This window comes from Bufo bufo, chromosome 10 (genome assembly GCF_905171765.1).
Source record: "Bufo bufo chromosome 10, aBufBuf1.1, whole genome shotgun sequence".
Lineage (NCBI taxonomy): Eukaryota > Metazoa > Chordata > Amphibia > Anura > Bufonidae > Bufo > Bufo bufo.
In genome coordinates, this window is record NC_053398.1 from 110,307,281 (window position 1) to 110,325,914 (window position 18,634).

At 42.2% G+C, this 18,634-nt stretch overlaps 1 protein-coding gene across 3 annotated transcripts in view; it reads right to left on the bottom strand.

Moving 5' to 3' along the window:
* The window catches only part of ZNF423 (zinc finger protein 423), a 251,791-nt gene that overhangs the window by 17,749 nt on the left and 215,408 nt on the right, over window positions 1-18,634 (bottom strand). For all 3 annotated transcript variants that reach the window (XM_040409704.1, XM_040409707.1, XM_040409705.1), the window contains 2 exons: window positions 11,731-11,862; window positions 8,375-8,490 (listed from right to left, as the gene is read on the bottom strand). In XM_040409704.1, coding sequence (XP_040265638.1) covers window positions 8,375-8,490; window positions 11,731-11,862 — 248 coding nt within the window. The remainder of the gene's footprint in view (window positions 1-8,374; window positions 8,491-11,730; window positions 11,863-18,634) is intronic.

An 18,634-nucleotide genomic window follows, 5' to 3' on the forward strand; every position in this document is an offset into this window, starting at 1 on the left:
GCTCCCTCCCTGTAACTGTCACCACTTCTAACAGTAGATACAGGCGGCGGCAGGTGAAGGATAGAACTGAGCATGTGCGTCCAACTCAGCAAGGTGGACAGAGAAATATGGAAAAGAGCAGGTGGCTCTATACAGATAAACTTTAATGAATAACTCAGTGGCTGTACTAAATTTTTAATGACATGCAATTTGAGAAGTATTCAGATCCTTGTGCCATTTTGAAAAAAAGTAAAAATTTTTGTGGTACAACCCCTTCAACAACATCCACCATCTTTTGGATGAGGTGGTTGCAATAATGCTCCTACTCCGGGCAGGTATGACGGCTGTCAGAGAGTTTCTAACCAATGTGTCGCCAAAAAGAAATTATGGAAAAATTATTTTGGCAAGAAAAAAAAACTGCTCAACCACCATGTGTGCTAAGCCGCAAAAAGGGGTTGGTCAAGTCACAACTAGTGTTGAGCGAACTTCTGTTTTAAGTTCGGCGTCCAAAGTTCGGCTTCCGGTTAGCGGAGAATCCCGATATGGATTCTGAATTCCGTTGTGGTCCGTGGTAGCGGAATCAATAATGGCCGATTATTGATTCCGCTACCACGGACCACAACGGAATTCGGAATCCATATCGGGATTCTCCGCTAACCGGAAGCCGAACTTTGGACGCCGAACTTAAAACAGAAGTTCGCTCAACACTAGTCACAACATTTCCCTAAATGCTCCTAAACGCATGATATGGCACTATGAACTGTACAGAAGCATTTCTCTCATGTCGGCCGCAGAATAGAAGGCCCCTGGTTCCATGGACAATGTAAAATGGTCACTCATTAGACGTCCATGTTCTGCATCCCCTTCTGCGCTGGTGCTGGACAGCACCTGAACCAATCCAGCGCCTGTGCAAAAGTGGACGCAGCCAGGGACAGCCCAAAAAAAAGGAAGAGGTTACTATGAATAAGTGGCAGACCCCACCCCCCCCCCCCTACTCTGCGCCCTCCGCTACACCACTCGGGTCCCTGGATGTAAATTTCGGTTTGGACGTGGCAGCAGTCAATCGCTGGCCGCAGTAGTATCCTCCTCTCCTTGCCTCATGGCAAATGGTCACAGGATGCAAAGTAAGGTCACCGCTGTGGCCAGCGATTGGCTGCAGCGACGTTGAAACGGAAGTTTACATTCGCCCCCTAAATGTGCACAACCCCTTTAAGGTCTGGTCATTAAGGGGAAACACATTGCTCCTACGTTAATACATACTGTATATCACCATGTTTCTCCCTGTACAGCCAAATACACCCAAAATGACATTAGTCTTGGCCACATACGAATTAATGGGCTTGTATTAGCTATGATTAGAAGAACATGAATGTCTAGTGAGGGGAAAGAAGGGCTGTATGCTGAAAGCCGCTTCCAGTTGAGTGACTACAGCAGAGTGCCTAATCTCCTAAGAGAATCGCTAACACAGGGCTCACTCATACGGATTAACACCAAATAAGAGGAGTAGCATGTGAGGTGAACGGAGACACTTTTTGCTTCGTGACCAATCGACGCGCCCTCCCTGTATTGGGCTGATGCACAGATGATTTACCCTGACTTGATCTCATTCTAAAAAGGTACCTGCTGTACAGATGTCAACTGAAAAACAAATAGGCATTAACAGACCCTGGGGGAGCATTACTGTGCCGAGGAAGTGAAGCCATCGGATGGTCTCCAAAATAACAGGAAAGACATTACTTTAAGCAGCAGAACCGATCGCGTTGTTCTCAGGGTGCACGCGTGGTTCTCGGTTATCTTCTGATAGGAAATGTATGACATAGACACCATGAAGTGCTGCAATGGGAAAGTCATTACAGCCTTATATTTACTCCCCATGGTGAGACATTCTGATGAGAACGGTAGGAGGGTTAAAGGGGTTGTGCAAGAATAGGGTTCTTCTTTTTTTGGGGGGGGGCAAACCACCCTTCCTGGCCGGACCTCTAAAGCCTCTTTCACATGGGGCGAGAATTCCGTGCGGGTGCAATGCGTGAGGTGAACGCATTGCATCCGCACTGAATCCGGACCCATTCATTTCTATGGTGCTTATCAGATGAGCAGTGATTTTCACGCATCACTTGTGCGTTGCGTGAAAATCGCAGCATGTTCTATATTCTGAGTTTTCACGCAATGCAGGCCGCATAGAAATTAATGGGGATGCGTGAAAATCACACAACATCCGCAAGCAAGTGCGGATGCAATGCGATTTTCACGCATGGTTGCTAGAAGAGGACGTTAGTAAATTGATAAAAGTCAATTTACTGTATTATTTTCCCTTATAACATGGTTATAAAGGAAAAAAGCATTCGTAATACAATGCTTACTAAAATGTGGCTTGAGGGGTTAAAAAAAAACAAATAAAATTTAACTCACCTAATCCTGTTGTTCGCGCAGCCCGCATCTTCTTCTTTCTTCATCTTTCAGGACCTGCAAAAGGACCTTTGATGACGTGAATGAAGATAGACGATTTCTATCTTAATCTAGCAGGACCTGCGCTGATGTCGCCACGCTCACAACGTGGTGAGCGTGATTACGTCAAAGGTCCTTTTGCAGGTCAGTGAAGTCCGGGTTCGGGTCTGGGTACCACATTAAGTTTTTTATCACGCGCGTGCAAAACGCATTGCACCCGCGCGATAAAAACTGAACATCGGAACGCAATCTCAGTCAAAACTGACTGCAATTGTGTGCCTACTCGTGTGGTTTTCCCGCAATGCACACGCGACGCATCCGGAGCAAATCCGGAATGGATTGGCTCTGGATGCGTTCAGTGAAACTAGCACCATTTTGCAAGCAAGTTCAGTCAGTTTTGTCTGCGATTGCGTTCAGTTTTTTCCACGCGGGTGCAATGCATGGTGATGGATCATGTGATGGACCATGTGATGAGAACAGTAAAGTCACCAAAAGGTCCTTTTCTCCCAGGTCCTCAAAGAAGAAGAAAGAGGAGAAGCCGGGCTGCGCAAACAAGTGGATGAGGAGAGTTAAAAAAAAAAAAAAATTATATATATATATATATATTTTTTTATTTTTTTTTAACCCCTCCAGCGCTAATTTACTTAGCATTCTGTATTAAGAATGCTATTATTTTCCCTTTAACCCCTTAAGGACTCAGCCCTATTTCACCTTAAGGACTTGGCCATTTTTTGCAAATCTGACCAGTGTCACTTTAAGTGCTGATAACTTTAAAACGCTTTGACTTATCCAGGCCGTTCTGAGATTGTTTTTTCGTCACATATTGTACTTCATGACACTGCTAAAATTGGGTCAAAAAAGTTAATTTTTTTGCATAAAAAAATACCATATTTACCAAAAATTTTGAAAAATTAGCAAATTTCAAAGTTTCAGTTTCTCTACTTCTGTAATACATAGTAATACCCCCAAAATTTTTGATGACTTTACATTCCCCATATGTCTACTTCATGTTTGTAGCATTTTGGGATTGATATTTTATTTTTTGGGGATGTTATAAGGCTTAGAAGTTTAGAAGCAAATCTTGAAATTTTTCAGAAATTTACAAAAACCAAATTTTTAGGGACCACTACAGGTCTGAAGTCACTTTGCGAGGCTTACATAATAGAAACCGCCCAAAAATGACCCCATTCTATAAACTACACCCCTCAAGGTATTCAAAACTGATTTTACAAGCTTTGTTAACCCTTTAGGTATTGCACAAGAGTTATTGGCAAATGGGGATGAAATTTGAGAATTTCATTTTTTTGCCTAATTTTCCATTTTAACCCATTTTTTCCACTAACAAAGCAAGGGTTAACAGCTAAACAAGACTGTATCTTTATTGCCCTGACTCTGCCGTTTACAGAAACACCCCATATGTGGCCGTAAACTACTGTACGGGCACACAGTAGGGCGTAGAGTGAAAGGTGCGCCGTTTGGTTTTTGGAGGGCTGATTTTGCTGGACTGTTTTTTTGACACCATGTCCCATTTGAAGCCCCCTGATGCACCCCTAGAGTAGAAACTCCATAAAAGTGACCCCATCTAAGAAACTACACCCCTCAAGGTATTCAAAACTGATTTTACAAACTTTGTTAACCCTTTAGGTGTTGCACAAGATTTAATGGAAAATAGAGATACAATTTCAAAATTTCACTTTTTTGGCAGATTTTCCATTTTAATATTTTTTTCCCAGTAACAAAGCAAGGGTTAACAGCCAAACAAAACTCATTATTTATGGCCCTTATTCTGTAGTTTACAGAAACACCCCATATGTGTTCGTAAACCGCTGTACGGACACACGGCAGGGCGCAGAAGGAAAGGAATGCCATACGGTTTTTGGAAGGTAGGTTTTGCTGGACTGGTTTTTTTGACACCATGTCCCATTTGAAGCCCCCCTGATGCACCCCTAGAGTAGAAACTCCAAAAAAGTGACCCCATTTTAGAAAGTACGGAATAAGGTGGCAGCTTTGTTGGTACTAGTTTAGGGTACATATGATTTTTGGTTGCTCTATATTACACTTTTTGTGCGGCAAGGTAACAAGAAATAGCTTTTTTGGCACGTTTTTTTTTTGTTATTTACAACATTCATCTGACAGGTTAGATCATGTGGTAATTTTATAGAGCAGGTTGTCACGGACGCGGTGATACCTAATATGTATACCTTTTTTTTTATTTATGTAAGTTTTATACAATAACTTCATTTTTAAAACCAAAAAAAGTTTTAGTGTCTCCATAGTCTAAGAGCCATAGTTTTTTCAGTTTTTGGGTGATTATCTTGAGTAGGGTCTCATTTTTTGCGGGATGAGATGACGGTTTAATTGGCACTATTTTGGGGTGCATATGACTTTTTGATCGCTTGTTATTACACTTTTTGTGACGTAAGATGACAAAAAATGGCTTTTTTTACACCGTTTTTATTTTTTATTTTTTACGGTGGTCACCTGAGGGGTTAGATCATGTGATATTCTTATAGAGCCGGTCGATACGGACGCGGCGATACCTAATATGTATACTTTATTTTTATTTATGTAAGTTTTACACAATGATTTCATTTTTGAAACAAAAAAAATCATGTTTTAGTGTTTCTTTAGTCTGAGAGCCATAGTTTTTTCAGTTTTTGGGCGATTATCTTGGGTAAGGTATGATTTTTGCGGGATGAGATGACGGTTTGATTGGTACTATTTTGGCGTACATGTGACTTTTTTGATCACTTTTATTACCTTTTTTGGGAAGTAAGGTGGGCAAAATTTCAATTTTCTCATAGTTTTAATTTTTTTATTTTTATGGTGTTCACCGTGCGGGGAAAGTAACATGACCGTTTTATAGATCAGGTCGTTACGGACGCGGCGATACCTAATATGTGTAGTGTATTTTATTTTTTTTTATTTTTATTCAGTGATGAATGTTTTTTTTTTTATCTTAACTTTTTTCACTTTTTTTAACTTTCTTTTTGACCCAGACCCACTTGGTTCTGGAAGATCCAGTGGGTCTGATGTCTGTATAATACAGTACAGTACAATATATATTGTTCTATACTGTATTTTACTTACACTGAACAGATCTATGCTTTCAGCATAGATCTGTTCAGCACCATGGACAGCAGGACGCCTGAGCAGGCGTCCTGTTGCCATGGGAACCTTCCCCGTCTGCTCAGAACTTCGTAGACGGGGAAGGGTAAGCACGGGGCTAAGGGGGGCTCTCTCCCTCTCCATCGGGGGGCTGCAAAGGCACAGCAGCCCCCCGATGGAGAGGGAGGGAGCTCCCTGACCGATGACAGTTAACTTTTTCCATACAGCGGTCCGAACGGGGTTAAACTGCTGACATCTTCACAGATGTCAGCCGTTTATACCAGGGTGCCAGCAATGTGCTGGCACCCTGGTACAACCACTAGAAGCCAACGATCATTCATGGGGAGGCGGGCGGGGGATCGCGATCCCGCCTGCCGCACCGCCCGCCTCCCGCACCGCCCCCACCGCATGCGAAAAATATTGATTATAGGCACTCAAAAGTTTCTGATCCCCGCGGTCAGGGACCGCGGGCATCAGAAACTGCAAAAAGCGCAGCAAACCGCAGGTCTGAATTGACCTGCGGTTTGCTGCGATCGCCGACACGGGGGGGTCACATGACCCCCCCTGGCGTTGTCACAGGATGCCGGCTGAAGGATTTCAGCCGAAATCCCGTTCCGTTTAACCCCTCGGGCGCCGGAATACTGAGTTCAAGCTAGGACGTACCGGTACGCCCTGAGTCCTTAAGGACTCGGGAAATAGGGCGTACCGATACGCCCTGCGTCCTTAAGGGGTTAACCATGTTATAAGGGAAAATAATAAAGATCGGGTCCCCATCCCGATCGTCACCTAGCAACCATGTGTGAAAATCGCAGCGCATCCGCACTTGCTTGCGGATGCTTGCGATTTTCACGCAGCCCCATTCACTTCTATGGGGCCTGCGGTTCGTGAAAAACGCACAATATAGAGCATGCTGCGATTTTCACGCAACGCACAAATGATGCGTGAAAATCACTGCTCATGTGCACAGCCCCATAGAAATGAATGGATCCAAATTCAGTGCGGGTGCAATGCGTTCACCTCCCGCATTGCACCCGCACGGAAAACTCGCCCGTGGGAAAGGGGCCTATGGGGCCAGGGCTACGTGAAAAACACAGAATACAGAACATGCTGCGTTTTTCACGCAACGCAGAACTAATGCATAAAAAAAAATGCTGATGTGCACAGACCCATTGAAATGAATGGGTCAGGATTCAGTGCGGGTGCAATGCGTTCACATCACGCATTGCACCCGCGTAGAAAACTCGCTCGTGTGAAAGAGGCCTAGAAGGAAGATTACTTACCTGCTTTCCGGCGCTGGCTACAAACTCTTTCTCCACCTCCTTCGATGTAAACATCCGCTTTGACATTGCCGCAGCCAATCACTGGCCGCAGCAGAGACTGGATCCCCGTGCGTTATGGGACTATTTGTCATGACCTAAGGGGATCGGTTCTCTCCTGTGGCCAGTGATTGATTGCGGCAATGTCTGACCAGATACATTGAGGGAGCCCACTAAAGCATTGCAGGCCTGGAGGAGAAGCAGAGGGGAGCCAGCACTAGGAAGAAGGTAAGAAACTGTTCCTTTACATGTCCAGACACAAGGAGTACCTTCAGCTGGTCATGTGGGAAAGTGTTGAAACCAATTAGACAAAAGGTGTCCATACATATTATTCTCAGCCGAACGTGCTGATATCAGCGGGATTCACCATCTTATGCATATGGTGGCCTCTCTCTACGGAAGGCAAATCTCAGGGGAAGGAAGGATCAGTATGTTGGACCCTTTGTTCTTACACGTGAAAATAGGTGTCTGACAATACAGTAGCTTATTCCTCTCTACATTGAAAAAACATGCACACTAAACAGAGTATGTGTGTTTATGGTGGAGCTGGCACGACTAGCTGTAGTTAAGTGTATGGCCAACTTAAAGGGGTTCTCCAGGTTTTAACAAATGATTGCCTAGGATAGGACATAAATATCAAATTGACAGAGTTCCGGCACCTTGCACCCCAGCCAATAAGCTATTCTGGAGTTGCTCCAGTGCTAGAACTACATAGCTCCATCCATTGTGTAGTGGACGGAGCTGGTTACAGCAGTACTGCTCCCATTCACTTCAGTGGGAACAGTGCTGCACTAACCAGCTGTGTTCACTACACAATGGACATAACTGTTTAGTTCCAGTGCTAGAGCGACTCTCAAACAGTCAATCAATGGTGTGTCAGACTAACTTAGGAATAGTTTATGAATTGTTAAATTCTGGAGAACCCCTTTAAGACATTTCAATATGAACCATCACAGTACCAGAGCAACATGAAATTGGAACGCTACGAATATTTTGCTTATGAGTGATGCATGACTACATTAGGTTGTAGATCATGAACCTAATGTATCCTAAGATGAAAACTGTAATAAGCTTCCTGGATTGGTCAATAAGGGGTCTTATTAACTATACAAAAACAGTATAAATGCCCCTGGTCTATAGTGGTCACAGCTGACGAAAAATGGCAATTGTGGCATCAAATCAGTAATAGCGGAAAAAATTGAAGTCCTATAGTTGGAAATGTCTTCCATCAGACATAGGGCTAGTAAGCAATCATTAGTAATTATCATTATATTATATCTGTGGCCTGCACAGAGCATATTACACAATGCTAATGCATAGCAAAACCTTCTCTCCCCTTGCCCAACTTCAGGGCTTTACCATCACCTTCATTCACACCTACATGATGAGTTATTAAACGCAACAGTGACAGATTCTAAACACCACTGTGCAGATTTATTTCCGCCTTTTTCACGGTTTCTGCAATTATGAGAGGATTATATGTGGAGAGGAACGATCTTCATGTTGTAATCATCAGAGGAGCTTACCTGAAGCTCTGTCTGGAAGAAGAACTTCTGTGGGCACTGGGAGCAGTCGTAGATCTTATCCTCTTGCCCGTGTACTGCAAATATGTGTTGTTGTAGTTTATTTGCCTGTACAAAAACTAGAGATGAGAAGGAAAGTTAGACATTTCATCATGAGTATCACCACATCTACCGTATGTTGTGCGAGAACTGATTTTGAGAACTGAACTGGTCAAGATGCATTAAAAGGACAAAAAGTACCAAGATATTCATGTGCCACAAAATTGGTGGTCTAGGATTCAACGGGGACACCCATGGGGATTCGCAATAACATCAAAGTATTCACAAACTGTGTGCGATTGGCAGTAATACTGTGATTTTAGGATGACTTGTAGGACGACCAAGTGTTGCCTTTGAGCCCTTTCCTTAAAGCGACCCTCCAGTACCAACCTGAAAGATGATTATACATGACGCATATACAGTCAACATGCTTGGTGCCCTCTTTTACTCCCATGCTGACTCTGTTCTGGTCCCTTGTTAGATTCCTTTGAGGGTGTCTACTACAGTCTCCCCATGCAGAATGATGTAGGAAAAATCGAAGACACCGCCCTCAGACGGACCAGTGCCAATGACATTAGATGTTGTGTTCATCTGAGTGCAGGGAGTGTCTTAAACTTTCCCACAGCACGCTGCAGGAGCAAGGACCAGAACGGAGGAAGCATGGGAGGAATGGAAGGCATCAGGCAAGTTGCCTACACATGTGTTATGTATAGTCAACTTTTACATTTGGACAGGAGCGTAAAAATGTCATTCAACTGTGAGATTTAGATTTAGCCCCACAGATGCACTTTTTCACGAGATCACCATCTTTTGAATGTGATGGGCTTGCCATACAACTCCCCATATCTCAGCAGCATTTTTATACACAGTGATACCTCTGAACCAACCACCTAAAAATGCATTGAAAATTGTTCTTCTAGTGAGATAGTCTTCTCAAAAAAGATGGTCAGTATGCAAAATACGGTATATGATGGAGCTAAAAATCTATTGCAGGAAATCTGGCCTGGGGTGGACTTCTCCATTAGGTGGTATTTTAAAAAGGCTTCTCTGTACAGATGTAGGGTTTTTACATTTTTTAGGAGTAAAATATTGATTACCGATCTTCAGGATAGGTCATAGATATCTAAATGGCGGGGGTCAAATGAAAGGACCTGATCTGCAATACCAATGTACGGCTCTGTGCTTGTTGAGGTGTGAGGAGGCCGCAGCACTCACCGGAGCACCAGAGCCTCTTCAACATCTGATCGGTGGTGTGCCGGGAGTTGGACCCCTTGATGACCTATCCTGAGGGTTGACCATTAACATTCTACTCCAGGAAAACCCCTTTGAATTGATGATTACATGGTTACATATCCTTGATTTCAATACCATGTGATGCATTTAATTTTATATTTATAGTTTGTATGTGTTAGGGTAAATGTTATGTAAAAATTGTAAATTCAACGGCTCCCATACTGTTAGCATATGCCATATCACATTCATTACTTCGATACATATGCAATGCATATACCACAGAGCTGGAAATTAGTTGTCAATTACTATGTTGTTAGAAGTTTTTTTTTTTTTACTGAATGAGACTGGATCATCCCTAGAAATAAAGTCATTTAGAAAGTTACCCCTCGTAACAGAATCAACAGGATTTCATGTCAGAAAACTCGTCTTCTCCTTAACATGCGCCCTGATAGAAATCACAACATTGCCTATTTGCATCTCTTTGTTTTACTCTGCTGCCTGTGGTCAATCAAGCATCTCACAGCTACAGTATGTCCTCATTATCTACTGGGGGCAAACTCCCACACAGGACGAGGGGGGCCGTGGAGCTTTACCTGTATTGTGTGTGATATCTTAATCTGCACCCTCTTGCCATGTGCTGAATGTTACAGAGGAGATCAGCGCCTTTGCGTTGTAGATTATAAAGCAATAAAAGACAGACACCCAAGTTGTTGGGTAAAGCCATTTCCTTTCCACACCATGTACGTAACTGGAGACTGCTGAAAACTCCTGTGAAATGCCCTGGTTTTCAATGATTCTCGATTATACTTGGTTTATTAGAATTTCAGCACATCTATTAATGGTACAATAGCCTATGTTAGGCTACTTTCACATTTGTGTTGCTGTTTTCCGATACTGATGTCCGGCAGAGGATCTCAATACTGGAAAAAAACTTTTCCGTTTTGTCCTCATGCATTCAGAAGGGAAAGAGATCCGTTCATGATGTCTTCTGTTCCGTCAGCATTCCGTTTTGCGATCGGACAGAAAACTGCTGCAAGCTGCGGTTTTGTGTCCGGTCATAAAAACGTATCCGGCACTGAAAACAGTGTGAGTTGAGAAAGCCGACTGTGAAATGCGCATCATGGTGTTGAGGTGGTGGTCTGGTGCAGTGTTCGGTTAGGTCACATGTGGTTTTGTATTATATGTATTTTCTTCCCTACTTGGGGCTTTCTTGGTATCCCCTCATTATTTATCACCTTTGCTCTTTAGTTGACCATGCCTTTTGTGATAACATTATTTTGTTTTTGTGGATACTTTTGGCATATTAGTATTTCTGCTTCTTTTGAAGCCTGGTACAGTGTTATCTTGACCACCACCTCCATGTTGACTTTTTAAATGGGATGATCTTCTTGTTATGAGCATCTATGTACTAGTAAACATTTGTACACTGATATCTTATAGTCTACTTCTTACTTAGGCTATTTTACCATTAATAGGTGTGTTGTGTTGCTGACTGCTACATGTTCAAAATGGAGGAACACAAATGCCGGCTGGACCTAAAACTGTTGCATGCACTTCATAACCTTACCATGTTCTGCTAGTCTCAATACACATTTTGTCTAACTTTCCCTTGACAAAGGAGCCTCTGTATAATGTCAGATTAAAAACAGTTAAGTGGAATCAGATGTCAAGAATTTTTATTTGGTATGGATTTACAGAAAAACTGTCCAAGAGAAGACCCTCGAGGGACTTCTCTGTGGACCTTAGCTTCCCTGGGAAATCCAGTCTCTATTGTAAGACTCCCCCATGACATCATCTGCAGTAAAACTGGGCCAAATATACAGTTCTGCAAGGAGAAAATCAACAAAATCGAAATGTCCTGGAACACAAGTGAAAATCAACTTGTGCCAGAGCCAAATCAGGATCCCCATGGCAGAAGAAGACTATAATTGAGGGAGAAGTGATCCAGCGAAGAGACAGATACAACGCGTTTATACTTTTTGTCTTGCTAATATAGTAAGACATCAAGTAAGTTTGGTGCTACAGATGAAGTCATCGGTGGTACCATGCCTGAAGTGCTAGTCCTGATCTGCGGAATTAACCCTTACCTGTAAAACAAACGGGGCATTTGAAGGTTCCTCCCATTCCTTCAAAGCTGTGTTCAATCAGGTGACACAGGAGCTTCGCCGGAGAGTCAAACATCTGGTTGCACAGCTTGCACTCGTGATTGATTCCTTCCTCTGCAAGGTTCAAATGATACACACTTGTTAGTGACACAGCAGATTAGTATCTGAAATGCAGCATTACGTTCCGAAGCGCAAACAGTCAGCGCCACTCCACAATTCGTAGTCAAACACCGGATCTCGTTAGAATTAGACTCAACGGAAAATTGACATTCAATTCACTGCACTGAAGCCCTGGTGCTATCCTGCCTACGGTGGGAAACGATGCTCGGAGCATCTTTGTTTTACAGTCTAGGGACCTTCCATGTTTTTCCGCAGATCTGTCACACAGGCAGTGATGCACCTTGTGAATGCTGCAAGGCTGTTTTTGCAAACCGTTTACTTCCTTGTTAGGATACATTAGTCAAGTGGCGTCCCACGACAAAACGTATAACGGTATACAATAGATATCCATCTAAAACTAGTCACGGTCCTCCTACTCCTTCTGCTTGTTTTGTCGTGGAAGACCCATGGGGTCAAGTGAGGTCACAGGGTAAAGAACCTATTACGGCTTGCAGCCAGATGAAAAATTCTTCCCTCGCACTCATAAAATATCATTGCTTGACTGTAGTTGACTCTAGTGTTGAGCGAATCAAAGTTAAACAAATTGACTTTGATCCGAATTTCAGGAAAAATTTGATTTACCACGAATCCGAATTTCCTGGAGCTTCGTGGTAACAAATCAATTTGTCCTGAAATGGCTCTAAAAAAAATTTTTTTACATAAAAAAAAGAAATTATATATATATATACTCCCCTCATCCATTTGCTCGCGGAAAGGGTGTCGTGGCCATATTGATTGAAGAATACATGCCAAATTTTGCGCACTCAGACTTGTAACGTCACTACGTCGGCCGGGCGCGATTATGTCATCACGTGTGAGATTTGGCGTGTTTTCTTCAATCAAGATGGCCGCAACGGCCTCTCCGTGAGCAAATGGATGAGGCGATCAGAGGCCACGTCCCCTCCACTAAGCCACACTCAGCTCAAAAAGTAGCAAAGTATTGGCAAGCACCATAACTGGAGACATTTTTACGCTACATTAGTATTTCTCCCCTATAATTCTAAACACGTGTATATTACAATGAGCTAGAAAAGTATACAGTGTCTACAAGAGGGGAGATTTTGGCGATACCAGCTTAAGTAAACATGACATAAAATGCACATCCAAAAAAAATATATAAAAATTAAATAAAACTTTCACATTTTGCTGTTTAAAAAATTCTTAATTAAGAAACCGATCCTAAACTATTTTTCCAAAGGTATCCCACTTTACAATGTAACTAAAAATAATAGTAATATGTAAATTAAAAATAAGCATAGTATCTGCAGTGATTCAGAAGATCATGTTATACAGTAACATCTACACACGTACATAATTTAGTTTTATTATATAGAGTATATACACATTAAATTTTGATATATATATTTATATTTTTTATATTTTTTTCATGCCAGCTACTACGGCCATTCGCACAGCAGGTTGGCATCGTATTACATCCCAGTCACGACAAGACAATTTGATTTTCAAATGATCTGCAGAATACTGAAGCCTTCCCCCTTAACCCTAGGGATCCATATAACTCTGATACCATTTCCGAAAAAAAAAAAAAAAATTCTCTAAATAATGACCATTGTGGCAGAACACACATTTTCATGTCCCTGTCTTCTAGGTAGATACAATGCACACATTTGCACTTTTAGACATGGTAGACAGCTTTGTGTAGAAACAAAAAAATATCAACACACTCATGTGGACCCACATCTCACAAAGGAGGCCTCGTGAATAATGTATGAGCACATAGGTGCATATGACATCTTAACACAGCCCTTGTTCTCTTCATGTGACAAGCCAGTGTCAGAGATAATGTGATGTCTGCTTCCCCGCACAAGGCTTCATCCTGTCCGTGTCTGTATATTTTGTTTTACATTGTACTTGAGAATTACCGGCGGAGGGAGACAATTAAAATATTAATTATAATTAATTATCCAATGGAATGGTATTTGGATACAAAAAAGGCACAAATATGAAAAAATATACGATAAAAAAAAACAACACAATATTTAATAGGTAACAAAAGAAACAAAAGAAACAAAAAAAACTGATCTAATTTGCAGATGCTTCACCTTCAGATCTTTTGCATAATATAAAATGTAAACTTTTTAACAACCCAAAAATGAGCAAATCTTCTAAATTCTGCTTAACCCCTTTGCCTTAAAGATTCCGAACAAGTTAAATGTGATCCATTAGCGCCGAGTGATGCAAATACGATTATCTTAAAAAAAAAAAAAAAATGAATAGCAGAGTAATAAGCATTCATTTTCCACTTCACTACTCAAAAAAATAATAGGATGTGCTCTTGTTTAAAACAAGCAGGCCTGCTGGATTCTGTCAGGCTGAAACTATGTCAGGCCAAAGGAGGCACAGAGAGAGCTTTGTGCACAAGTATCATGGGGAGATGATAGTATCCTGTAATGTTCTCACTACCTACTTTTGTCTGCAAAAGCATTTGATCCTTGACAGACAACTACTTATTTCCATAACGGTCTGGAAGGGAGGGGGGCCCAGATACAAATCAGAGGCGATTATGTGAATTCTGAAGGTGAAACCTGGGCGGTGCCTGGAGATGTCAAAGGCAGGAATTTGTATAATATTTTTTTTTGGCACGTAATTTAGTGCCTGTTAGAGAGGCATTGACCTCCCCGCACTGACTACACAATACTCATTCTTCAAACACATCCCACTGGCGTGCACTGCCTACGACGCATTTACATTCTGACTGCAATCACTTAGTCAAATAGGCTGGCAACGATGGAGGAGAATAGGACGACTGCACTGGCATATCCGGGTCTATTCTGTAAACTGGCTAAACTGGCACTGTAGGAAAAAAAAAAAATAAATTTAATAAAATTTGGCTCTCTAATTTTTAAGCCAAGAGAATCTGTCAGGAGGCACAGAGGCATTCCGCAATTCTTACAATTTTACGGGCTGTGTCAATTACAGCAACCTCCTGGTGGGCATGCAGTGTAATTAATAATACGTATTTAGCTGATGCATCAATTGCTTTTTCTAATTGTGCCAATCTACAGCTTGCTAATGGCTGGAAATGTAGAAATGAGCAAGCACGTATATGCTCAGAAGGATTGTCGCTGGTGCGCCCCTGTCATTAGGCTGTAACTTGAGACCCTGCTCCAATTCTCCATAGCATCAGAGTTTTATTCTTTACATTAACAAATCTCCTTGCAGCACTAGGCCAGGTTGCTGTGCGGCCTAACGTAGGCAAGCGCAGAGACATACTACAAAAAAGAACGTGCAAAACAAATGATGCACACCAAAAAAGCAAAAAATAACACTTTATCGAACCCCCATAAAAACAAAAACACAACAATTTTCCAGATGAAAATTATAAAAATATGAGATCTGAACTCCACGCCTATTGCTAACATGAATTATGCAGCTTCATCAGGGGTGAACCCTGATGAAGCTGCATAATTCATGGCAGCGTGGGGTTCAGTCCCACAGCGCTCTGAAAGAGGTCTCTCTTTATAACAGGCTGTATGGGGCCTACATTAATTGTACACAACTTTAGGCACTTGGACTTGTTCATGTGATGTCACATTATGAATTTTATTTTGCGTTGTAGGATTTATGTAACCTACCTTTGGTGACTTAAAAGCATTTATATGGTTGGAGTTTATAAATGAATATACTTTACAATATATACTCATTACATGGTCTACTTTAGTGCTGACCTCTTTCACTGGGTCTATTGTAAACCGCACTATGGGAAGAGGATCTCATTTATGATTTTTCAAGCCATCTAGATAATTGTGGCCTTTTTAATTCTTTTTTTGTGGTGGTTCAATAAAGCTTTATAATTTTTTTTAACTTTTTGGGTGTGCATTTTTTCTGCACATACTTTTCTTCTTTGTGTAGCCTTCAAGTGCACTTTCTCCTGGCTGGTAGTTCAGCTGAAGCCCCCCTTCTCCATATCCAAAGGCCATCACAGCCTCCATAGATGTGCAATAAGATGTTTGACACTTGTATTATCTCTGCAGGTCCCAATCAGTATGAAGACTAACAGTAAATGGTGACATTAATCTCCTGTTTCAGAGATGTAATATATGATATCTTCAGACCAAACACTTGAAACGGAAAGTTATAGGGCGGGCACCCGTCAATGAGGAACGTGTAGAGAAGTCAACAAACTACCAAATCTCTGCTGCAGGACAAACATACCGCATCTACAGTACCCAGTCATGTGTGTATATGGAATGGTGAAGCTTTAAGGCAAAGAGGTTATAGTATGGGATTTGCAGTGTATTTTTGTTGCTATATTGTGCTTGGAAGAACCTTCTTCTCCCTGTTTATTTCTGTATCACCAAATCCTTTGCCTGCCCTATATTTCCGCTCCTACCTACTTTCTAATTAATCCATGAGGAAAACGCTGAGCTCCCTTTATTTATTTCCCGTGAGGTTGTGTTCCGATGTGTGTCAGGCAAAAAACAGGACCATCCACTAGCTCCTGGGGGCTCCGAAGGCACAAATGAGGTCTCTGAGCCCTGCCTCGACACAGAGGGGACAGAGATGCTTATCAAAACAGCTCACTGACAATGAGGCACGCTGGGGTTCTCAAAGGCTTGGGATTGATGGCACGGACAGTGAGTTTATCACCTAGGGAGCCTTCCAAAAGTCTCCAGGGTTTGCATTAGGTCAGTTGCTATGGAAACACTGAAAGAACTCAACCTTGTAACTGACCCTTCTCTCTTTTTTTTTCATCCATGGGCCACTGGGGGCCACAGCTAGAATTCAGGCGAAAAATAATCCGGTCACATTTAGGAAAAAAAAATTAGAGGGTGAAAGTGGACAAAGCGGGGCTAATTCCATCTATATACTGAGAATGATGGCACATCTACGCCTCTGGGGGGGGGGGGGGGGGTGCATAAAAACAGAGATTCAACCTACAGTTCGGTAACATACATTTCCTGCAGTTTGTTACAATTAACCTCTGTAAAGACAGTTCTTAGATATGGTGACTGACAGTAAAAGGGGGAAAAAAGCATCAACAAGACAGATTTCTATCTGAAGAGCAGTCAAATGCACTTTTTAACACAGTTGATGCAACGATATACCGGCCTACACCGCCAAAACGTATCAAAAGGATATTTTTGACATACGTTGGGCAATAAAAGTCTTCGAGTATGTCAGACGTGTACATTGGAAGAATTTTCCAGCATATTGATAGAATGGTCGTGCCAAAAATGGTGTAAACCTACTAAGTCACAAGGGGTCAATCAGAATATCAAAGATCAATATGAGTCAAGGATTTTGATACTGATGACCTATCCTGGGGGTGCCAGGAGTCAGACACCACCAATCTAACACTGATGTATCTTAAGGATAAGTCATCAACATCAAAGTCCTGGAAAACCCCTTTAAAGATGGTGTTCGAGCTTTTGATATTGATGGGCTTTCCTCAGGACAGGTCTTCAATATGAGATTGGCGGGGTTCTGACTCCTGGCACCCCACTGATCAGCTGTTTGAAGAGGCCATTGACGTCACATTCATCGGTCACATGGCCTAGGCCAGTGATCGCTAACGCATGCTCCATTATTTTCTATGGATTTCTGAGAACAGCCAAGCAAGTGTACATCTTGGGAGTCGTAGTTTTACCACAGCTGGAGTGCCGGAGGTTAGCCATCACAGGCCAAGGCACAAATCAGTCCCATTCAAGTGAATGGGGCAGAGCTGCAATACCTAGTAAGGCTGCTCGCTATCCAAAGGACAGTACTGTGCTTGGTAATCTGTGACAAGGCCGCTGTGCTCACCAGAGCCCCATGGCCTCCTCAAACAGATAATCAGTGGGGGTGCCAGATGTTGGACCTCCCATTGATCTGACATAGATTATCTATCCTCAGGATAGGTCATTAATATTAAACATGAAAACCTATTAAATTACTATTTAGGCCACTTCTACAATCAAAAGACTTCATCATCTACACTCAAAGAAGATTAAAAATGGACTGAGATAACGAGAACTCCAAGACTTCAAGCATCAAGAAGCATTAAACACTAAAACCAGGGAGCAGAATCATCAGGGCGTAATGAAAATGCTAGAAATTACACTCTCAAAGCTCAGGATTCTTACAGCAAACTTTTCCACAAGATGTCACCTACTGAATTTACACGCATGGACAACATTATGCCGCCCAAGTTAGCAAGTACAAAAACCAGGAGTCATTTCTTGCGAAATCCTGTGGAGCCTGCTTCTTTGCCTCAGCACAATACTGATGACATCCTCCTCCTTGGCTGTTTTTGTCAGTGGCACGTTCGGTCTGACAACAGATAATCGTCAGCGTCTCTTGCTCTGTGCATCTGGAGGCTTGCTAGTGGAGATATTTTCTGGAGGTTTGGCTGGATTTGACAGGATCAGTGCCTCCTTTTGAGTTTTGGAACAGTAGGTGGCAGGATCTCACTGATCCTCTGTGACAAGCGCTCGTTTTGTTGTGCCAGTTACGCAACTCGACAGTGATGCCCTTTTTAAAACCACCATTAGCCACAAAAATAGCAACCCGTTCCTTTCCCTCAGAGGCCCAGGTGCACAGAATGAGGACGACACCAGTGCGGTTAATACATGGCCATTCAAGGACAAAACAATAGATGCTAGTACCGTACATAAACAAAGGGATTTTTTTTTTTTTGCAGGCTAAATATATGTACTTCACCAGGGAGTCCCTTGATAAAATACTGTTTCCTGCTTGGATAGTGAATCATATATGAAATGCCGAG